The sequence below is a fragment of the Poecilia mexicana genome, unplaced genomic scaffold (genome assembly GCF_051168715.1).
Source record: "Poecilia mexicana isolate PSO_F unplaced genomic scaffold, ASM5116871v1 scaffold_3, whole genome shotgun sequence".
In the NCBI taxonomy this organism is placed as follows: domain Eukaryota; kingdom Metazoa; phylum Chordata; class Actinopteri; order Cyprinodontiformes; family Poeciliidae; genus Poecilia; species Poecilia mexicana.
This window is the reverse complement of record NW_028263372.1, coordinates 27,244,211-27,267,853: the sequence shown is the minus strand read 5'-3', so window position 1 is coordinate 27,267,853 and position 23,643 is coordinate 27,244,211. Positions and strand designations below refer to the sequence as shown.

Genomic DNA, 23,643 nt, shown 5'->3' with positions numbered 1-23,643 from the left:
GGCTTTGCATTGCTGTTTTCCTGAAAGCAGATTTTGTTTCACCCTTTCTTGGTCTTTACAACACAATTTCTTCATCCTGATTTTGTTGAATTATTTGCATGTTTTACTTTAGTCATTAAAATACCCGAATTTGCACATAACTGGCATCATTTTTAAACATTAAATCGGATTTTATGGTCAGTTATTCTGTACTTGGGTCGCTTTTTTACTCGAGTAATTTCTTCATTACTCATTTGCTCGAGTAAAAATGCTAAAGTAGTGTTGTTCTTTTGGGTTCTTCTCTACCCGCGTCAGCTCAAAACTAACTAATGCAAATCTGATTTACAACTTTTTAATTCTGCTCGACAGAAAAAACTTGCCTGAACAAAATTTATAGATTTCCTCGCACTGAAAACTACTTTCTCAGAAAAGTGGAATATTGCCCGACACCAAAACAAGTTTATAACACAGAAATATTTCATCATGGGAAAGATGATAAAATATTTATCGTCTTGGCAGTTGTCCAGCAGAGTCGTTTCGACACGTTCTACAAGTAGTCAAAGTGTCATTGCTAGAAGCTGGTTGTTCAGAGTGCTTGATCCCAGCAAATTAATGTAAAGTTGAGTGGAGGGAGAAAATGTAGGTATAACTGCACAAACACCAATATGTCAGAAAAGGAAGAAAAAACAAGCTGACAAACACAATGAGAGGACATAACTTTCACATTCCTTGTCCTAAATCGTTCCTGAGCCAGATTCTTCCAGTTATGAGAAGCATTTTACTTGGATAAAAAAAATAAAAGCATTTATATTAAGTACTTTCTTCAGATTAAATCTAATTTTTGAAATCAAGGTCCTAGGATGCGAGTGGCGCTCACTGATTTCTCAAACCCAGTCAGCGCCTGGACAGCCATATACCTGTAAAGTTTACAACGCTTCCTTTTGCTGACGAGCTTTATGAAGATGCTGAAATCATTTTCCAGCAGGACTTTGAATAGTTCAGTGTCCCCAATACAGTAAACGACTGATGCATGTTTATTTGTTGATATTTTTTATTGTTTACATTTTATACATAGACCTAAATTCATGCATCCTTGCGTCACAACAAAACAAATTTTTCATCTGCCACCAGAGGCTCCTATGCCTCCTGTGGGCCAGTATTGCACTCTGGGTAATATATGCTTGGTAAAGAGAAAAAAAAACTAAGACAATTCAGTTGGCCTCTCACAGGAAGGAAGAAAAGAAAAAAAAAAAAAAACCAGGCTCCTGCAGTTTTACACAGCTCTGTCATTGTTCACAGGAACTGAATCATGGTGCAGACTGGCTGTTTAAGTCTGAAAATAAAAACCAAAGCAGCAGCTGCTATGGGTCAATCAATATGTAAGACTACAGGGGGAAAAAAAACTAAGTCATTTTGACATTTAATAAAGTTTCAGCTTTTGTAAATAAGTATCAGTGAAACTAGAAATAATTTACTGTCAAACTGTTAAAGATGTGTAGCATCTCTGCGAGTGAAGCAACCCGAAAACATCTGTAGTGCTTAGAAAATACTTAAAGGTGGAGACATGCTGGTGGTCACAAAATAAATGCTTTAAAAAAAAAAAGTCACAGGTTAATTCATACACTGACACAGATGTGCCACACAGTAGTATAAACTAATATTCCCTGAAGCTTAAAGTCACTAGCTACAATTTAAATCATGACAGTTTTAGCATGCTGATTTACCTTGTTTCAGAAGTATAAAGTAGTCCATATGGCTTAGACGTTTTCATCATCATCATAACTAAGCTGCTGGAGAATATTTAGCCTCCACACATTTCTTTTTGCAGCCAACAAAAATGTTCATAAACACAAAACTCTAAATCTGAAAGTGGTTAAAGCGTTGCAGTTCAGAAATATAAAGACAAACGTGTTTAAATGTATATACAGCCTCAAGCATTTCAGGAGACGGGTCTGTACAGTTTCAAAGAGAATACATTTATCTCCAAGTTTGGCTTTGCAGAGTGGCTGCCTGCTTGGTCCAGGCTTCACGCCATTCCTTCCCCACCAGCAGGAGCAAAGTCACAAAGTCCAGCGTCGGGCTGCTTCGACTGTGGAAGGCCCGGCTCCAGCAGCAGCAGCTTCAGGAGTGTGAGGGCCGGCGGAGAGGTGTGTGGTCAAAATACAGATCGTACAGAGAGAGGGAAGAGTTCGGCAGGTTCTCTGTAAAGAGTTTGGAGGCGTTTCTATTGGAAAGGGGAGGAAAGATGGAGAGCTGGTGGTCAGTTACAGAAAACCAAGTGGATCTGCTGGCCGTAGAAAGGGTGGCCTGAGCGCTCGGCTACGGCGCGCCGGGCGGTGTCCTCGTTGGGGAAGGTGATCAAGGCCTCGCCGCTGCACTGACCGCTGAAGTTATACAAGATAAGCACGGCGTCTGCTTGGAGCTGCAGGGGGAGAGAAAGAAAGAAAGAAAAACAAAAGATTCAGTGAGTTTCTTCAGTGTCACGCAAGTGAAGGGAAAACCACCAGAGGGCGCCCACAGTGAAGCTAAGGAGGAATCACGTTTGATGGGCCCATCAAACCAGTCCAGTTACAAAAGCAGAAAGATTAAAGAGCAGAGGATGAAAACAGAGGACATGCTGTTCTCACACACCTGAAACCAACGAGGCCGGCAGAGATGACGCACACAAAAAGCAGCTGTTAGTTCACATGCACTGACGTCTGTCACCGAGATCAAATTCAAACACAACAAACATACACAACAGGTAATAAAACGTTTAAAAAATAAAAAAAATAAAGCAGTAAAATCCAAGAGGATGGGGAGTAAAAGGGAAGCATCAGACAATCAACACAAATAGCCAACAGGCTCGAGTGAAATATCGTGTTTTTTTCTCACTTCTTTGAACTGAAATCTAATGTTTTAACTTAATAAAACACTGAAACTTCTGTCAATATGTGAAGCTAAAAGACGGCAGGACCCCAATTCAATTAAAAATAATGTGTCGACTTCAAATCCGTACTTCACGTCTGATAAACCTTTCAAACATTTAGCAACTTACTAAATCAGGTGGTTGAATCCATCTGTGATCGAAGCTTAAAGAATTCAACCATCACTGCAGACAGAAAACACCTGAACATGTCCACTATTTTTGTGACGCAGCTGTGACTAAGGGGATGTGGGTATAAAAAAATGACAAAGTGAGAATAAAATAGCTAGAAAATGGAATTGATATTTTTCATTTAGAAACATGGCAGGAATTGAGAATGTGGTTCAAACCAGGACTGATGAGGCTCCTTACTGGCCGGTAATGATTTGATTAATAGAGATGTGTTAGTAAAAAAGGAGGAAGTTAAAATGAAATGACTAATTGTTAAATAAGAAATACTGAGGTTTGATCATTGAAACCAAGTCGGTGTTCATGCAAATCAGGCGAAGAGCCAAGGATGAAAATGGAATTAACACATTTATTAACGGGGCACAGAGCAGAGCTTCTAGGCATTTAGAAAGCATGCAGAACTGCAGATCACTGAACAGGTTAGATGTATAAAGGGAATTGCAAAAGTATTCAGAACCTCATTTAGTTTTACATTTTGTCACTTCAGTCACAAACTTCAATGTATTTTTTAGATAATTTTTTTATAACCATACCCTAAGGCGTGTATAATTGTGATATCTAAAATTTAATACCCACTTTGCTTTGCAAAAACATCTTTTCAAAAGGTCTGGAATATGAACCGACAAACTTTCCTCTTCCTGCTAAAGAAAACCAACCTCTGAGCATGATGAGCGAACTAAAGGTCGGCTCTGAACAGCCGTATGCAGAGAAGAAACAATAAACCCGATAAATCCAACGCCTTCAAACAAAACTGACCCTGATCTGGTATTGAATTTATATTGCAGCTAAATACTATTCCAGTCACTTCTTCAAATGTTTTACAAACTTTATGATCTTCTAAGGCAACTGTAGGCAATTGCACTATAAAAGAAATGATAAAAATCAAAAGGTAAGACGATTCATAGTTTCACTCGTGGACGTTTTACTTCCGTGCCACGTTACAAGCAAACGCTGCTTTGTGTCAATTTATCTCATTAAATGTACATAAGAAAAACATTAAAGTTTGTGGCTCGAACTTGATTTCCAGGTGTATGAACACTTTTGCAAAGTTCTGCAGATTAAATGGTGATTAGTGGTCATGCGCCAGGATTGTCTGAGCGGAGGAAGCGCCCCATCTCCGTCTGCCTCGCTGCTCCTCTTACCTTGGGGTGAGCCCTAAAGGCAGAGCCATTCTTTGGGCTGAATCAGACTCCTGGCCTGTTCGTTCATCTGAACCAAGCCGCTGTACTCGTCAGGGCCGTACTACAGATACAGTACAACGATGAACACACGGTCAGGCTGGAGGGGCCTCAATATTGGGTTAGACATCACAAAGCACATTTTTACACTCGCACAAAAAAAAGATACAGAAAGGTGACATTTAAAACCAGATAAGAGTGCTGAAAGTCTGAGGATCTCTACAAAGAGACAGTTTTCTTTCTCAGGACCTGTGTGTGAGAAATAACAATGGAGCCAGAAAACACACACATCACCTAGAGAATCTAGAAAACAATGAATTCATTAAACGGTGACAATCGGCTTTAAAAAAACAAAAAACAAAACACAAACACACACAAAGCATACCTACATTTCTCCAAATGCAACTTAAAATTGCTTCCTTGTTGGTGTGAATGAACGAAAGAAAGACCAGCAGCAGAGCCAAGATATCTGCCCCAATAAAAAAAAAAAAACAAAAAAAACAGCAGCACCAGAACCCGCCCACCTGCCTCAAACCCACCGCTTTCCTACGTGAAGACACCTGTCATGATTCATACCTGCATCAGCGGACTCCACCTAATTCAGGCTGGCAGCAATAAGTATTGCAGCAAAGAGGAGCGGGAGAGCACAAGTGAACACATGGAACTTAATTAAACAGTGCAGTTTGCAAAACTCCACTGCATGTTGTTGCAAAGTGCGTGAAAAGTTCAGCATTTGGGGAAATAAAAATAAAAATCACTTTTTTTTTTTTTTTGTGGTGCAGCAGAACTAGGATGCAAAATAAATCGTCAACCAAATAAACTAATCAGTCATCTTTTTTTCTTTTTTTTTTTCCAGGTTCTAAAACTGCAGGATTCTGATTTAAAATAAAAATTGCTGAGCATGAAACTTAAAACAAGGTTTTTCTGTTTATGCCTTTGTTCTCACCTGATATCCCTGGAAGAAGCTGAGGATGTCTTTGACTCCGGTGTTGTACGGCAGACCCTGCATCCTGACCAGGGCGCCCGGCTGCGGCAGGATGGAGGAGGCGGCGGCCGCAGCCGGGTGGGCCGGAGCCGCAACCGGGTGGGCCTGTGCCGCCACCGCAGCCGCCATGGCGCCCGGTGGAGCCGCAAAGTAGCCGACAGTGGAGGGAGAAACCGGGGGGCTGGAGGGAGAACAGAGGCGTCAGATAAACGAGGTGTTTCTTATTTCGTGCGCTTCGTTTACATATGCTTTGTTTTTTTTTGTTTTTTTTACCTGGGGTAGTAAGCAGTGTAGTTCATGTTCATGTTCATGTAGAGATGCGGCTGAGGGGGGTAGTAGGCCAGAGCGTGAGCAGGGCTGTGCACGGCAGTCTGAGGGCCCCGGGGGGCCGCCAGGAGGGGAGGCTGGTACAGGGCCGCTTCAGAGAGGATGGCAGGCGAAGTGGGGAAGGCAGCATATGCTGTAGGAGGGGACAGACCTACAGGAGGACAGACATGGACAGGACAGCTTAGAGACAACCCCGCAGAGCAGCATGCAGAACATGGATCAGTTTGTGAAAACGCTGCTTCACCAGAGACAGAGTCAGCAGAGTCTCTCCTTAGACAGGGAGAGAAAAGCTTCGATTATGTTTTCCAAAGTCCTCGTGAAATTAGAGTAACTATTTGCATTTGGGATATAAAGACTTTCTGAGAAACTGAGTTTTCGTTACCGGTAAACCTTATTCTTCAAATTTAACATCAATTATTCATATTGCTCCGAGTCGGATTTAAAGTGACCTTACTGGTATTTAAAAGTCAAAGTATTTCGTTCTTCGTTTGTCTTTACCAGAGCAGAATGCTTGTTAAGCATGCAGACAATCCTCTTTACATCGAGTTAGGTGGAACCACACCCACGTTTCACCACTTTACCGATGGTTCGAGATTTCAAAAAGAGAACTCTGCCGCTGCCCTTCATCTTTATGCATCTTTTTGTCCAAAGAGATGTTTGAAAAGATCTGAAACATGAGGACAGCACCAAGATTAACAACTAGGACAACTAGCTTAGAGTTTGAATTCCTTGTTGTTCCTGCTTCAAAAACAGATTTTGTTTTTCACCGTCTCTTAGTGCAGAGACATTTCTAATGAAGACCAGGACTATAAAAAAAAGGAAGTTCAACAAGTTGCGGTAAGTTTCAAAATCTTTGACACTGTATGTCAATGGTAATTTCACAAACATTTGTTTTGCTTCAGAGACATTTGTTCCGTATTCACTATAAATACGACGAATGCTGGAACTTCACATCCGTGTAGAACTGTATTTACAACACTAACAGCGTCCTTTAAGCTCTTATACTTGCAACATAAACAGAGAAGTGAAGGTATTGACACATTTACATAAAAACAGCCTCCATTTGCTTGAGGCTGTGGGCAGGTCACTGACCCTGTGAAGGCCGAAGCGATTCTAGGTATGCCAAGATAAAATCTACTTTAAAAGAAAAATGACTTGAATTCCAATTGTAAGTAATAATATATAAAATTCAGAAGAGCTAAACCTCTTTTAAACAGCTTTAAATTGTAGCTTATTATCAAGAAACATGCAAAAGAAAATTTGTCGTTTTGGTTTCCAATCTAATCTCTTACGGTAAAGGCAGATATGAGTCACAACCGAGCAAAGTACAGTTAGCTGCTTTCTGCTTCATCAAAATCACATTATTGTTGAAGCAGTAAACAAGTTTCTACCAGCAGGCTGTAGTGATGTGATGCACTCTTTTATATTTGTCTGCAAAACACTATCAAAACAGTCAAACTCCAGGAACACGACTCATAACACACAAGTGTGAGGTCACGTCAACTTAGGATTTTTATGTTTTTTTATCTGAATTACTGAGGAATTCGAGATCTTCATCGCTCCCATACATAAAAGCTGTAAGAAACACCAGTCTGTGTCGTATTAATCCTTATAATGTGTTTAATTTGTGAGCCGAGTTACTGAAATACATGAACTTTTCATCAATATTCTCATTTATTGAATATGACTATAGTTGATGAGGACAGCCAGAGCTCTCAAACTTTTAGCTGCCTCTTTCATCCAGGCAGGGAGTAGGAAATGACAGAAGTGAAAACAAATAGTAACATCTGAAATTGTGTTTTCCACAATTGGAGACACGTTAAGTCATGAAAGATCCTTTCTGAAAAGGTAAACATGCAAAACGTTTCACTTTAAACCTTCATTTGACAGAGAGATTGTTACTTTTTAAAGCAAACTTTAATGTTGTTTGAATCTAATACAACTTGGTGCATATTTTGAATTAATGACTTTATTTTCTAACTCGATGAGAATTAATAAGGAATCAAATCAATATGTGAGCAATAATGGAAACGGAATAGCTGAATTCTTATCAATTCCTTTCCCTATGAATTACAGATAATCAATAAAATACTGCAATTCGCAAAGGGGGGACAAAAAAAAATAGATGTTTGATTGTAAAACAAAGTTGGGGAGGAACTCACAGGGAAGTTTGCAGGGTGGAGGAGAGAGGCCGCTGCGGTTCAGCGTTCCTCCCATCAGAACAATGCTCATCTCCTCTGTGGAGCACTGGAAGACCTCAACATATCGGTCCTTCATTGTCTTTTTGTGGCACTTCTGGGCCACCAAGAACGCCTTGTCAGGCGACTTCATTTGGATGAAGGCGTCGCCAGAAGGTCGGCTCTGTAAAGGAGAAAATCACCAAAACCGTCAGAACACAGAAGGCAGAGAGATAAACCAGATTTTATTTTTTTAAAAAGCACTTGACTGTGATACCACAGCTTTAAAAGTTTTTCATGTGCGTCACAGAACTCTGACCTGCTGGTTAAGGACCATGTGGACTCCATGGGTCTTGATGTCAACCGTATGGTCCCCCATGAACTCCAGGATGTCCTCGATGCCGGCGGTGTACGGCAGCCCGCGGAGCCGCACGCAGTCGCGCGTGCTGCTGGCGGTCGGCAGGAAGGGAGGTGTGGAGAGGACTGGAAGCGGTACGATGGGTGATGGAGGCAGCGTGGAGATCAGCGGTGTGGACATGTAACGATTCAGAACCTGACAAACACAAGATCATTCAAAAATAACCCGTCAGTGAGAAGAAAATAAAGCCTTAACTCAGTGGTTCCCAAACTTTTTCTCCTGGGCCCCCCCAGTGGTTTCCACACCATTTCTGGGCCCCCCCTATGGCTTACAAATAGCTGTCTGGTTGAACGATGTGTGTGAGCGAAGGGGCTAGGGGGTGGATTCTTAGAGACTCCCTGTCATACTCAGCCCCAGCTCCAGACGAAGAGGGGGTGGAGGGGGGGATCAACTTTTTGGGGAGCAAAATGAATCGTAGCTGAATACAGACAACACCAGTAGCCTACAGGCTACTTGTTAACAAGCTTAAGGTGCTGTATTGATATTATCTAGTCATCTTTTAGCTAACTTTACCTGCATCCAACAGCTTTACTCAACTCAGTCGGTTAGTTTGTGAACTTTTCACAGTTTTTTCACAGTATAGCTCTGCAGAGCTACGCAGGTGTGTGATTCAAACACACACCTGCGTAGCTCTGCAGAGCAGCAGCAGGTCTCCTTTACTGCCGCACAGGTGGAAACCCAGCGCGAAGGTTGTAGCGTTCATGTTGCGTTTAAAGGCGGCTCGGAAAAACAGGTTACGACATGTTAACAACGGATTAAACAGTTTTAACTGCTGAGAAAAGTGACAGAGGACACAAATATGGGAAGTGTGGAAGCCCCTACTGTATCAAATTGACAGAGGGATAACAGAGAGTTGGCCATTCTAAGGTAAAAACCCAGCGCATACAGCGTTCATGTTTTTTTCCATCCAGACGGCTTCCTGCGCTCACCCTGCAATGGCACTGCGCCCCCACTAGTGGGCATGCTCCACAGTTTGGGAACCTCTGCCTTAACTACAGATTTAAGCCAGACAAACACTCCAGTTAATGAGATTAAAAAGGGAGCACTTTTTTTTTTTTAAGCACAAGAAATTGCCATGTTTTGGGATGTTTTGTCACTTCTCCCTGTTCCCATGACATCAACTGAGGAAGCAGCTGCTGAACACTGGTTTCACATAGACTCCACCCAGCTGAAGCCATGGACAACGAGCATGTTTGAATATAAAAACAGAAGAAAACCTGAAAGTTTCACTTCATGATTGTCCCATTATAGCAAGGCTAAGGCTACTTTCTGCAGCTACGCAGTAAAATACTATTATTAGAAACCAAGTTAACCGAACACAGTTCTTCCATTTGAAGGGCAGCCTAATCTACAATGTGGCCACCAACAGCAGCCAGATTGAACCTCAAACAAATTTATAGTCTTCTGAAAGAACCTCAAAAATATCCTTGATGGTGAGTCTTTTATTTAAACACTTTTAGGAGGCTCTCTACCTCCCATTAACTTAAGATCCTCTTCTTGCCTTTACACAGGAGGTCTCACTGTACAAAATAAAAGATACAGAAAAACATGGATTTTTGCATCCATTTGCATTTGCTGGTGTTTCAAGGGATGAGTCTCCAGAACATTCAGTATTGCTAAGACATGTGACAACTATGATTTCTTGAATGGTTTTTCTCCCAAGAGGCCAACATCCCAGGATTTTTTTTGTCTACCATTTCTGGAGTGTATTTACACAGCGGGCTCTAAAACCAGTCTGTTTACATGGAGTAAACCCCCTTGTGCTGAGTGGCAGATCTTCCTTCTGTGTTGATCTAGGAACAGATTTCCTCTCTCCATAAGAGCAGAATGTGAGTGAAGTCCCTGCCATCCCACCACGATGCTCCACTTTTAGTTCAGAATCAAACAAGGCAACATTCCAAGTGTGCTGATGATGAGGAAATATTATGGCGTAAAGCTCAAAAAAGTTGATTTTTACATGACACTGCCCATTTGAGAGTGTACATTTCACAAACCCACACACACAAACACAAAAAAAAATAAAAAATACCTGTTGCACCTCGGCTGCAGTGCTCCGAAACAACTCGATATACCGCTTCCCCAGAATCTGTTTGTGCTTCTTCAGAGCGTTCTGAGCATATTCCTCGCAGGAGAAAAGCACGAAGGCATCACCAGTGGGCCGTCCGTCGGGGTACTTGACAAAGAGGAGCCCCTCTGCGCCGTCCGTGACGGGACTCTCAGGACCGAGGAAGGACAGCACCTCCTGTGTCGTCGCCGTGAACGGCAGCCCGCGCATTCGTATGATCACCTGGTTCTCTTTAGACAGAAACTGGGCCACCTCATTGGACGTCCCTAAAGTAACAGAGAAGATACATGAATTATAGTGCAGATACTTATTAAAAATGTACCTTTTTATGTTAATGTTGCCAATTTGCTTTGACAGGCACAACATTTTTAGCGACCTGCTAGGATTCAACTTATCTTTTACAGCAAAATGTATATGCCGTTTTTTTGGGTTTTTTTTTTTTATGAACTCCAATATAAATGTAGTATCAAGGACAAATATAATACCCCAACATGTTTGTCATAAATATTCATAATTAAATAAATGTTTAAATGAAGAAAAACAACAAAAAGTTGCTAATTAGGTTTTGTATGCCATTGTTTCTCTTGTTTATTCTAATCTATGTTTAGCTTTTATAATTTTTTTAGGTTTTTTGATCTCTACAAGTTAACAGAAATTTCATTTAACTTTATTATGTACTTTAAAAGCACTATAAAAACAACTTTTACGATGGTTATGATTATTGTAGATCATTACTGCCTACAAAGTATATTTTTCCTTTAACCAACAACAAAAAAATCCCCATTCTTCACAACAAGGGGCAATCAGATTCCACTGAGAGTAACAAACAAATTAACAACAACAGACGTAAGCCTCTTGCTGCACGGACCCATTCAGCACACACTGGTACCACAATGAAACTGTTGTAAATCGGCACCAATTCACTCAAATACACAGATTTTTCACTTAACAATTCACGAAAAGTTCATTTTATTCCGATTTTGTTAAACATAATGTTCATTTATATACTTTCAGTGGCGTTGTGAACTCTGCAGCAAAATTAAATGTCACCATCTAGTGCAACAGCAAACCAGTGGTTAAGATGTAAAGTGGTGTTTAGTTACAAGGAAACTGGCAGCTGTCCATAAAAGCGTGCAGCAAGCTGAACCACTTCAGATCCATCACACTGCTTTATTCACTGACCCTCATCAGAAAGTCATTTACATTTGGGTGGCAATTTATTTCCTTTAAGTCGCGTTCCTCTTTACTTTGATTCGGTGGAAAAAAATTTATTTTAGGTTTTAGGCAAAAATAAATAAAAAAACTGACCACTCAACCAAAGATTACAATGTTTAAACTTTTGACAAATGTAAGGTTTGTGTATCAAAAGAAAATAAACCCATGTTGTAAGTCGCACTACCAGCTGGAGTATTGTTAAACAAGATCTACGCAACAAGAATTAAACTTTAAATTATCACTTAGTAGCACAAAAGGCTTGCACACTCTGACGCGACAAACCTATGATTCAACTTAAAGGTATTTCAGAAATCCTCTAACCAATAACATAAATTATTTACTTTTCAAATTCTGAAAAAAAAGTTAGGAAATATGAAGGACCACATGCTGTTCTTTCATGTTTACAGGTTTCACTCAGCTTAAAAAAAAAAAGGTATCCATGTTGTCTGATTTATTTGCTTAAAGTCTTGAGTGCTTTTGATCTGTATTGATCCTTACTCATCCGTATAAAGTCCAGGTCCTGACAAGCAGCCACTGTAAGCTATCTGCTGCTGAGAGCTAGTATGCCTGTTATCTCTGTCGTGTATAATCGTTGGCTGCTGTTCAATGGTCAAGAGGCCCCAGGTTCTGCTTTTGTCTTTTCACACCCCGTTTGCAACAACAGAGAGTCTGTCCTTTCACCGTACAGCCGCCCTCTCTGCCTCTCGGGAGTCAAACTAGAGGCTGAATAGGTGAGCCGCTCAGAGCCCAGAATGACATTTCTCTGCAACTGGCCTCAGAGGGGTTGGTGATAGTGGGTATGGGGGTGCACCGCTCACAAAGTGCCTTTTATTAGATGGAGAGCGGCTGCCGGAGAATCACTGGATTGAAGCAAAAAAACAGGTAATCGGAGACAGAGCTCATACGCGCTAAAGAGCTGCAACTTTACACACACGTGTGCTTGGGGGGCTGAGGATAGGAAAGTATGAGAAACCACAAAATAAACTCTTATATAAACAAAACAAGTTTGACCAAATTTTTATAAAAATATGTGAAATGAGATGAAAGGAATTTAAAAAAAAAATCTGAAATCTGACCTCCAGCAATCTTGAGAAATTCCTCTCCCGTCGCTTTGTAGACCTGAACAATTTTAAAAAAAGAAAAGAAAAAAACAATACATCCATAAACTGCAAGTGCCAAGTCACATGACTGATAAATAACAATAAAACAACTGCTGGGGTATTTGAACTTATTCAGGGTTTTCACTGAATCTGTGTATTTTTGATTTACAGATTCAAACCGAAAGTTCCCACACTGAAGATACGAGATCGATACTCAGTTGAATAGCTATTAAACAAGTAACTGGCAACTAAAACCTAAAGAAGCATAAGTTAGCAGGACTAACTTCAATGTATCTGCTGCCCATGTGATGTTTGTGGCGCTCCAGAGCCAGGTCTCTGTGCTCTGCGTTGATGAAGCGAACCAAGGCTTCCCCGTTCCTCCGGCCCTGAGCGTTCAGACAGAGGGCCACGCCGCCCCTGACACACACAAAACTGATATCTCAACAAACACAGCTACACAACAAAAACCAAAAGGATCCTAAGCTTTCATTTTTTGCAGAGGATGGTACTTCAACATCTTTGTCATCGTTGGAGATTTTGTAACTTCCACATATTAACCAATAACTATTGGGTCAATAAACATGTTTTTAGTCCAACATTGATTGATTTACTTTTTTACAGTGCTAAAGCTACTCTGGATCAATCATCCTCAGTAAGTTAGAATATTTAATTGTTAAAGGTAATAACACTTTTATGTAAAATCCAACAGACTCTCTTTAGATGTAGTTTACCATCTGACACAAGTTTTTCCTATTTTTTTTTCCCCAAAGCTGCCATGCACACATCTCTGAATGATGACATCACAGAAACGATAAGGCAACTGATCAAAGTGCTTTTGGCATTCCCACTGACATTTTTCTGCATTTCTACTTCAAAGGGTGTTTACAGCTGCCACTGAACACCTGATAGTTGATAGTGGATTTCTATTTTGCAGTGAAAAACTGCTTTGTTTTTATTATCATAATATATATATATATATATATATATATATATATATATATATACATATACACACCACTGGATCATTGAAATACATTTTGTGGAAGCTCTGACAAAAATAAATCCATCAGCTCCTCTTTTGTCACCATTCCAGTTTTAGTAACATGAATTTAAATGATTTATTCATTGTAACAGAGGTGTAAGAAAAAAAGCAGTGAAGTTGAACATACTTGGCAATATTGAGTCCCTTAAAGAAACGAGCGATATCCTGGTCTGATGACTGCCACGGAAGGCCCCTTGCTCTGATCACCGTCTCGCTGTCCACCGGCTCCGTCTTACTGCTGCAGGAAAGAAAAAAAAAAAAAAAAAAGACATTTGAGAAACTTGAGCAACACAACTAAGAGCTGATATTCTTGGTGCTTTTGCACATGACTGAGATTTCTCCCCAGTCTTGTTCAGTTTGAACTAAATTGCCCACAGGCGGCAGAAACAGGGCCCTCTCCCAGTAAGTGCCGAACACAGTGACGCTCTTTTGGTTAAATGTCAGAGGGTTGAAGTGATAGCTCTTGGCTGCCCGAGAAGAGCAGGATCTACTGCTTAGCTACTGAATATCCAGCTAAGCACTTGATGGCAAAGTTGGACTGCTCTAATGACACACTTGTGTTTTCCTTGTGGCTGTAATTAATGCTCTCAGACCAAGGTTTGAGATTTGAACACGATTGGGGAGTTTGGAGGCGAGGGGTTGCTGGTCTTTAAGCAACGGTGCACTTGAAAAATGTGAAATATATGCATAATTGAGAAACGCAAAAGGTTTACTTACCATGTGCCAGAGTCAAACTTGGAATTCACAGTTTCAGCACAGTAGAATTTATGATCTAGGGGGGAAAATATATATATTTTAATGCACTAAACAAGCTGAGAATAAGGTCCTATTTGGCTCAGAATAAGACAAAGTCTTGATGGCACACATCGGGTTATAGTTTGAATTATCTCTGTATAGTAACACATCTAACATCTTTCTTCAGTTCATTCTGTCATAAGCTGGGTTATTCTTTCCTTTTACAGAGAATGCTACAGCCAGCTATTTTAAGGATCTAATATTACTGCATTGTGGACTTATTCTGTGTACCAACACTGGTAGTTACTTACTGTATGGCTCATCCAGGATGCAGAGCGTCAGCTGCACCATGCTGTTCGCCTCTCTCACACCTATCATCTGCTCTGACTCTGCAGAGAGACCAACATCTGTGCCCGCTGTTAAGGCAGTCACCTTTCAGATGGTTTTAAAATCATGTTCTTTAGCCCCAGGTGTTGCACTTTGATCTTTAGGTTAACAGTAAACATTTCAAACAGTGCAATATTTTTGTTCTGTATGCTTTTTTTTTTATCCCCAAAATGGAAAAGAGAACAAAGGATACAATCCAACATGGAAGAGAGTGTGAGCTTCGGCACAGAGCTGGCATTTGGGCAGCATTTGAGAAACTCTTTCCGCAGGTCCACAAACGAAAAGAAACACTCCGGCAGTACAAGATTCTGGACAGAGAATAAAAAGTTAAAAGAATAATAACCAAAGACATGTAATAAGTACTTACTTCAAGCAGAACCATAAACCATTTTCTAAATACAGTATATGACTTTATAGGATTAAAACCCCTTAACCCTCATCCTCAATACATTGGAGGTTAAGGAGGTTAAGGGATTAAAATAATGTCCTCTTAAATAAACACACACAAAAATAAGACCTAGACAGATTTTCTTCTAACTTTACCTTTTTGGAGGCTTCTGGATGGAGGGCCTGTCGAATGACGTGAGGACCGTTCACCAACAGCGTGTACGAACTTCTGCCGAGACGTTTTACTTCTGATGACACAGACTGCTGGATCTACATGGGAAGACATGGAAGGGACAAACAAGTGTGGGTTACTTTCCATTTATTACATAGGAAACCATTAATTAACGTGCTTAGCTGAAACACCAAAATATATTAAATAAAAAAGAGGTGTCCCATTTTCTTAACACAGTATTGCAGTAACGTGCTTGTCATTTCTTTTTTTTTATTTGTTTTTGTTTTTTGTCTCTCGTCAGGAAAGAGGCATGTCTAACAGGTTTCAGTGTTTGCAGCGAGAGGGGAGGGAGGAAGCAGAGGGAAGGAATGATCACACCACTAATCATTAGGATCACAGATTCTCTTTACACAACCTTCAGCCGTTGTCATGAGGGGAAAAAAACAAAAGCAAGTCTAACCGGCTCTGATGGCGACAGCAGCCAGGCCTGAATACCAGCACACAATCATGTTTATTTATAACACAGAGCTGTGTCAGTCTGTTGTCAAGTCAGTAAGAGAGAGGTCAAATCTTCAGTAGACAAAAGTTTTTACTTTATGTAGTTCTTGGGTTCATCGAAAGTGGCGACTCAAATCAATCCTGCTTGTCTTACTAAAATGTGCTAGTAATAATTTTAGAGACTTGAGATTTCAGAGAGTCTACATCGCTGATTCATAGACAAATATCAGGAACAAAGGTCATGGCATAGTCTTCTAAAATCTTTCTGGAGTTTCATGCTTTGTGACTCAACAAGCTGAAGATCAGCTACTGCATATGTTGGGCGATTTGTGTCTAACACAGTGCCGTGAGAAGAAGCATTTCGACCATCTGGATGTGGAACCACCTTCAACTCAGCGACTGACTGGTTCACACGGCCCCTGGCGATCTATGGCAGGTTTTTAGGCAGTGGGAGAGTATTACAGGTCCGTGTTGGGGCATGCTTCATAACATGTCTGATTAAAACCCCTCGACAGCTTCAAGTACCAACTAACAAGACCAAAACAGGCTGTAGGGTTAAAACGGCTGGACAGAAACTCTCAAAAAGCAGACAAGGTCAGACTGCTTGTCTACTTACAGCGACCCCTTTAAACATTTGGCATAGTGGCAGGATTTCAAGGTATGTCAAGGTTTAGAAAAAAACTAAAGTTATACTTTCAAAAGTCTTAAAATTTTCCCTGAAAGTGCCAGGCGGCAGTTTTCTACAGGTGCGTGGAACATAAAGTAGTGCAATGCTCCCCCTGCCCCTACTTGTTTCTACACACTGCAGGTCTGCTGGTTAAAAGAAGGTCCCCTCAATGCTCCCTTGCTAAAATTCAGCTGTTTGGAAATATTTCCAGTCAAGAAAAACTCTCAGTGTGGAGACTAAAAAATTGACAAGTATCACTCTTAATGAAGTAACAGCCTCTTTAAAACTAGACCTGGGAAGCTGCAAGCAGAATTTATGTTCAGCTTATATGTTCCCTGTTGTTCCTCAACAGGGAACAATATATATTTGTAAAGACTTTAGCACTTTAAAACTACTATTAAATTCAGCAGGTGTTCAGGTCAAAAGTAATCTTTAGCTTATGCATAAAATCTAAATACATTTATAGATAAAATCTTTAGAGTTGATATAATGGAGGTCATAATTAAAATATGCAAATGTTATCAAGATGACATATATGATGTTACAATAAAGACAGTACTGTAAACAGTGGCCAGAATTAGATAAATTCCAAAATTGGTAAAATACTAAAGCATCAGGATCAATGTGAAACAGACTTTCTGTGAACGTTTTTACTGGTCTCCCAATAAAATGGAAGATAAGCAGTTCAAACAGAAAGACTGACTATTATTTGCAAATCATAGACAACAAAAAATGTATACAAGTTCAACCCAACTCTTTTAATTTCCTTGATCTCTGTTTAGATAAAATGTTAAGGAGATTATGTCAAAAAAGGTAATTTGTCCTCATATATAAGGTCAAACGTTCATCTTAATTTCTGAGGTTTTTATTGTCCAAACAGTAAACACAAAGAAAAAAGAAAACACCAAGCAAACCATGAGACGGAAGTTTCTTAGATTAACTAAGCTGCACATTTTAAGTTTGGCAAAGATGAACGATTTCTTATTTACAGTGACAACAAGCGTGAGCTCCGCTCATACCTGAGCATACAGCCCCGCCTCAGACCATTACTAAAGCCGGATTACTGAGAGAAAAGCAAATGCTAAAGAAAAGGTGGAGACACACCCTCCACTCTTCTCTTCAACTTTAACAAAGAACACAAAGTAAATATGCTCAACATCATACAAATCCCTCACTGATAACCAGTGCAAACCAAACCAATAAACTGACCACATAACTCATTTCACCGTCTCGATACTTTCACTGCACGTCATTGATTGTACATTGAATATGAAAAAGTCTTGTTTAAGTCAAAAATCCAACACTCCCTTCTACAAAAATGCACCAACAGTTAAGCAGAATAGCGCAATCCCTCTCTGAAGGGCAATTCCAAAGATGAGGGGGAGGAAGTGGCCTTTGCACATGGTTCTATCAGTTTACTCTCCACTGAGGCTGGTCTGCTTGCATGCAGAGGTGAGGTAAGATGGAGGTGGCTGGAAAAAAAAAAAAAAAACTCCGATAAGAGAAGCAGGGAGTGTCCTGACAAGCCATGTGGGCAACTGTTTAAACACACACTTGCACCAGAGAAGCTACTGACACAAAGACTGCTCGAGACTGGGTCAAAATCATAGCAGAAATGTGTTGCCTATAATCATCTCATAATTATTTGATTTAAAAATAGGTGATAAATATGAAAAATCCAGTCAGTCAATATGTATGTTGTTGTCCAATATCTTTAATCTCTGAAATCTTGAATTTAATTTGCACTCTACATGTAAAAGGCAGTGTTGTTTTGGTGTCAGAAATCTTTACAGCACAGAATCTCTTCTAACTACCTGCTATATGCCGTGCCATAATACCATCGAAAAAAAAAAAATAAATCATGCCAACGTCATCTGTGATTAAGATCCAAAACAGTTGAATCTGAAGTGAGCTCTGAAACCCAACGTTTCATAACAATGTCTCCAAAATCTAAGATAATGTGCAATAAGCACGCTGCAACATGTTGACGTCTGACTGAAAACCCAGCCTGTCAAGTCAGCAACGGTTCAGCTCAGTTTAGTTTGTTGTTTGCAGCAACTAAAAAAAACTTGGCTTTTCTTTGCTCAGAGTAGACAACGAAAGCTGAAGTCTTTCAGTTGGAAATAAAGTTAATTGAATCAAAAGATGTGGCAATGACATTTTAGATAAATATATGATCCTTGTTGAATCATCAGTGGTGTGATCAGCAGGAAGGCCTGAATCAAACAGATACAGAATTATAAAATTATCCTCTTTAATCAACAAAGCATATGTCTCTGCCCTTTATCCGTTTGACATTCAACCTTAAAACATTTCGTCAACATATATGCTGTTTTATGCGATTAGGAGTTTAAGATGTATTGATCTGAGCCAATCAAGTGGGAAATTTCAATCTTTGCTCTTCTACTTAAAACGGATACTATTCACACAAAATTGGAATATTGTGTGCTAACTTGGGTTAGCAAAACCCCAAGTGATCAATCACACCAGTCTTCACTACATTAATAAATCGTTCACCTAACAGATGCCCTTGGGCCTTTGACTACACACCTCAATATAAAAAGCCAGCTAAAAGTGAGGAAATAGCTTTTTATATGAATGAACTTGTAGACAAATGAAACCCTATTCAAAACATCTGCTCCAGACCTCTATGCAGAACTTTCAAATACCAGGAAAAAAACTGTCATTTTCTTCCCTTCCTTAAATAAACAAAGTAATCTCAGAATGACCTACAGGGAAGGAAAGTAGCCAGTCACACACAGGTATGAAAAGGACAAACCGAGTGCTTGGGTTAATATTTGAAGGTTCAGCACACAGTCTCACCCAAATGAGATAAAGCCTTACTCAGTCTGTAATCATGACATAATTTCACCCACTTTGATAAAAAAAACAAAAAGCTTTGTCTTTTATAAATTGCATCAGCAGTACAACTGAGGAAAAATTGATTGGCCAAAGCTGGTTTGGTAGAGCATAGAGCAAAGCATAGACATAATAATATGTCTATTAAGAGTGACAAATATCTGCTTAGTCCAAACAAGCAATCCTAACGTTTAGCAACATTTCCAATTATGTAAAGACACGCCCCTAGCAGAGATGACCACAAAAGCAAAAACATTTATTGCAAGAATGACTTAATGAAGTGCTGCAGGAATAGATTTGCACACTTCACACCCACTGTGGTAATAAGTTTGCAACACTAAAGAGGAATCAGGACTAGGGTGCTGACACACCCTGTTATAAGGCAGAGTTGCTGAAGCAGCAAGTTGTTTTAAAAACTGGGCTCCATTAGGAAACATCCCACAGCATTGAGTCATTTGAATCTTCTTTTAAAACAGGTCAGTTTAAGCCTACAATTGATAGTCTACCAATTTCATTGTGAAATCAATATTTTATAAAACAAAACATGGCCTTTCTGTTTAAGCTTTGTCCAGTCTAACCATGGTGCAGTTACAGAAACGGCAGCCTAAACTAGGTAAGTCAACACAACAAAACAACAAGGTGCCCCTCATGTCCTGCAGCCTAAAACTGAGGTGCAGTCCCAGGTAAACACGCCGTCTTCCAGATGTCTGCTGTGTGCATTAGACCAAGGCAAGACCAGACCTGTGACTCCAACTCATCTCCTCACACCCCAGGCTCTGCCCATCCCTCCTGAGCTTCAAGCTGTCAGCGCAGTTTAACTGTCATGGCCAATGACAACTCACGCAGGTGGAGGACCATTTTTCTGAGAGTCAATGCTGGAAATCTGACACTCCTTACATTAGCTTACAGCTTAGTACCCAAGTCAGGCTTGTTCTGTCACATCTTGCTCTGGGCAAAATATGTCAGAGGAACGTTTTGGGTTTATTAACCGGCAGACTTTCTCATGCTCTTCATAGGCTGTTTGAAAAGTTGCTGCAGTTTTCCTTTTGAATAGTGTTGGGCGGGTTACTTGTATGAAGGGTTTAAATCATTACGACTTAAAAGCAGCATCATTTTCTCAAAATGCAAGAAAAACCGCTGGAGTGACTGGAGTGTTACCTGGGCATTTGTATTTAATAAAAAAAACTGTTGAATCTTGTTATATGTTTTTGCTTTAAATTATTTTGTAATTACTGTAATATCATGATGAGATAGTAAAAATTATAATTAATAAAGAATATAATAGGAAGTATGTTACCATCGGTGAGCTTTTGCCACCATTTGGGTTCTAATCACTTCATCGATGGTTATTATACAACTGTTGTGGGTTGGATTATTAGGTATTTCAGTTGACAAAATAGACAACCCTGACAAAATGAAACAAACCCAGAATATCTTACTTTTTCCTCCCATTCCTGCGAGCAATGTATCTGAGGGAGGGCAGGGTGAATTTTACAGATTTCCTGACATGATTTATATATCAGAGATCAGCTCAGAGATCATTATCTGGCAAATTTCAAATGAGTCAACTGGGCCAAAGGGGAAGCATGAAAATAACAGGATATAATGTATAGTTTTCAAATGTAATTACAATAAACTAAGACAATTTGAACATTGTTATTACCCATGTCCATAATTTGTGAAAATTAAGCAATGCTTTAGATAGATAGGTGTAGTATCTATCTACAGCTTAGGTTTTATGTGCCATATATTAACTTAACATCCCAACATTTACCAAAGGACATCAGGTTAGTTGCACCGGACATGGCAAAAACATAAAATATTATTTCCCATTCTCACATTTTTCAGGTATATCACCTCCGTTTTAAGCAAGTTTTCTTGGTTAGTCGAACAGGTATCAGTAAAGTGCTTTGATGTAATGGTAATGAAAACATGTTGTTTGGAAAAACTGTTACAACTTGCTTTGCTCTGACCAACTTGGCTTCAGCGAAGTTAAAGCAAGAGAAATCAGGGAGTTTTCATTTTTACCTTCTACATTCAGTTACGTTTCCACAAAAACAGTCCAACAAGAACAAGTAGCTGTGTTTGATTCATTTCTTATACACTTGTAAGCAAATGCCAAGTTTTCAGCACTGTCAACAAAACTGTTGGGATTCACCCTTTAGATGGAATCTGATCCTGATCCAATTCATTTAAAAGCCTCATTTTGGCATGACAATAAACTGAGACAGGAACTGTCAACAATTTCTGACATAAATAAAATCCATTCTTTGAGTTCTCTCTTCCAATCTCCATCTTTCCCCTCGACCAGAGCCAATATACAGCTTTGTAGTGGAGCTGACAAGTAGCCGTCAAGTGCCAAGAAAATGTACTGTGATGTTAACCTTGACCACTCCCAATAGGAGGAAAAGGTGATGCTGCTTTAGGTTCCACACCATTACCGTCTGTGTTTTTTGAGACCATAAATATTTCCAAACTGGCACATTTGTTCTACCTGTAGCCCTGTTGGAAGCATAATAGAGGCCAGCTGACTGACAAAACACAGCAAAGTATGGGACAGAGTCTGAATCACAATAATTTTAATGAAACCTGTTTGACTCACCTGTTCCAGAACTTTGTCCAGGGGCTCAGCATCAACGATGTCCTCCAACGTCAACCCAGTCTCTTCTTTGCACTGATCTGTCAGCTCCAAAGTGTCTGGCTTGACAAAACATTTATGAAGCTTCCCAACCTGCGAAAGGAGTTTAGGGGTTTCATGGAGCAGAACACACAAAACAGCAGCAAAAAGCCAAATTATGGCAAAAGCCCATCACATCATACAGGAAGTGAACTCTTTTCAAAAAAGGTCAAACAATTGACAATGTAGTTGCAGAAGCAGTTAATTGTCAATTAAGTCGAGAAGCTTACATGCTAAACCAAAAAGGTGTGTTTTCTCCAGTACGTGAAATCCCACCTTTGACAAGTAGGAAACAAAAATTTGGTCACCTGTTAAAAGGTGAGCTTGTAGCGTTAGCATTATGGGAGCCCCAGATAGCACTGCAGGCGGTAACAGAAAGCACACCGTGTTGATTTAAAATGACAAACTGTACAACTACAAAGTGGACACTGCGCCACAAACACTCTGAGCTACACACACAAGAAACCATACAACTGACGAACGAGGTGGGGGGGTCAGAAAGGTCCGTACCTTTTTCTCATGTAGATCCACAATTTGCCACACCAAGAGAATTATTTCCCTCTCATCCGAACCCAGTTTACCCCCATTTGCACCAGCTGTTGCCCCAAAGAACACCACCAGAGTATCACTGTGCGAAGCCATCAGGGACCACAAGGGTAAAAACTACAATTAGAGCAAAGATTAAAATAAAAAATAACACGAGGGTTCACCTTTTCCAAGTGATAAGGAGAGCGAACAAAAGGGCTGGAAAGTCAATTGAAATAAACGCAGAAAGAAAGAAGAGTGGGGAGATTACTTTCAGAGGAGCCACGGAAGAGTTTGCGGTGAGAGACTCTACCTGTTGCTGTACTTGAGCGTGTACTATCCAGAGATACTGGTTTAACTGGTAAAGAAGGGTGGAAATCCGTGTTTCCTTCACACGAACTCCATAACAAGCCCTGAAGGTTTTTTTTTTCCTCCACTCCTATTTTTTTTCGAGTTACCTGTGTGGCTCTGCCTCTGAACGAAGAGAGAGGCCTCGCCTATTGGCTGGATTACAAAGGTGAGGGCGGGATCTCATGAAGAATACTGGAATACCATTGGATGGCTACTTCCTGTTAAGGAAGTAGGTACAGCACAAAGGCTCATCCATGAAGCCTTTTGATGTTCAACACTGATAGAGAAGGCAAAGTGCAGGTAAATGAGGAACATACTCTAAGCTGCGCCATAAGGTCGCTTTTGAATATTGTTAAAGTTTATACGTGTGTAGAGAATTTGCATTAAACAAAAATATACAAAATACTACCCTGAATAAAACTTAATCTGAAAAAAAGTATTTCAGAATTTCAATATAAAGACACAAAAAGTGATGTATTCAGTGACAAACATACATTAGAGTATTTTGACTGCGTTAGTTTTTATTATTTCTTACAGTAAATAAAACTCAAATTTATGTTTTTCAGAGATTCTAAATAAAACAAGTGCAATAAAGAAATTATTTTTAATACAGTAATATCATTTTATATCATTGTATAAAATTACCTCCATGTGTTGAGCAGCATATGCTCTCAAAACGCACTTTGGGCTCTTTATGAATTACTCCATCAATGATGTGTCGCATGGAGGTCATACCTGCAGCACTATTGATGGCTCAGGTTGAATTATATTGAACTGATTTTATTTCAATAGGACAATTCATATT

The 23,643-nt window shown here is 39.9% G+C and overlaps 1 protein-coding gene across 5 annotated transcripts; it reads right to left on the bottom strand.

Annotated features, from left to right (window-relative positions):
• Nucleotides 1-1,012: 1,012 nt before the first annotated feature.
• On the bottom strand, nt 1,013-22,931 carry esrp2 (epithelial splicing regulatory protein 2). Of its 5 annotated transcripts, none has more exons than XM_014971934.2 (17): nt 22,801-22,931; nt 22,473-22,625; nt 21,888-22,016; nt 15,246-15,359; nt 14,896-15,010; nt 14,627-14,722; nt 14,298-14,352; nt 13,708-13,818; nt 12,823-12,955; nt 12,515-12,557; nt 10,188-10,489; nt 8,060-8,293; nt 7,726-7,924; nt 5,510-5,714; nt 5,198-5,417; nt 4,216-4,315; nt 2,262-2,401 (listed from the first exon to the last, which is right to left on the bottom strand). In XM_014971934.2, exons 2-16 carry the CDS (start codon nt 22,602-22,604, stop codon nt 4,229-4,231), a joined length of 2,175 nt encoding a protein of 724 aa, XP_014827420.2. In that variant the 5' UTR covers nt 22,605-22,625; nt 22,801-22,931; the 3' UTR covers nt 2,262-2,401; nt 4,216-4,228. The 5 variants fall into 5 exon arrangements, 4 of the variants coding, with proteins under 4 accessions (XP_087860512.1, XP_014827420.2, XP_014827421.2 ...); XM_014971935.2 differs by lacking the exon at nt 22,801-22,931 and adding an exon at nt 22,759-22,776; XR_015762543.1 differs by lacking the exon at nt 22,801-22,931 and adding an exon at nt 4,828-4,856 and having other exon boundaries at nt 2,384-2,401; nt 22,473-22,794.
• Between the last annotated feature and the right edge of the window lie 712 nt (nt 22,932-23,643).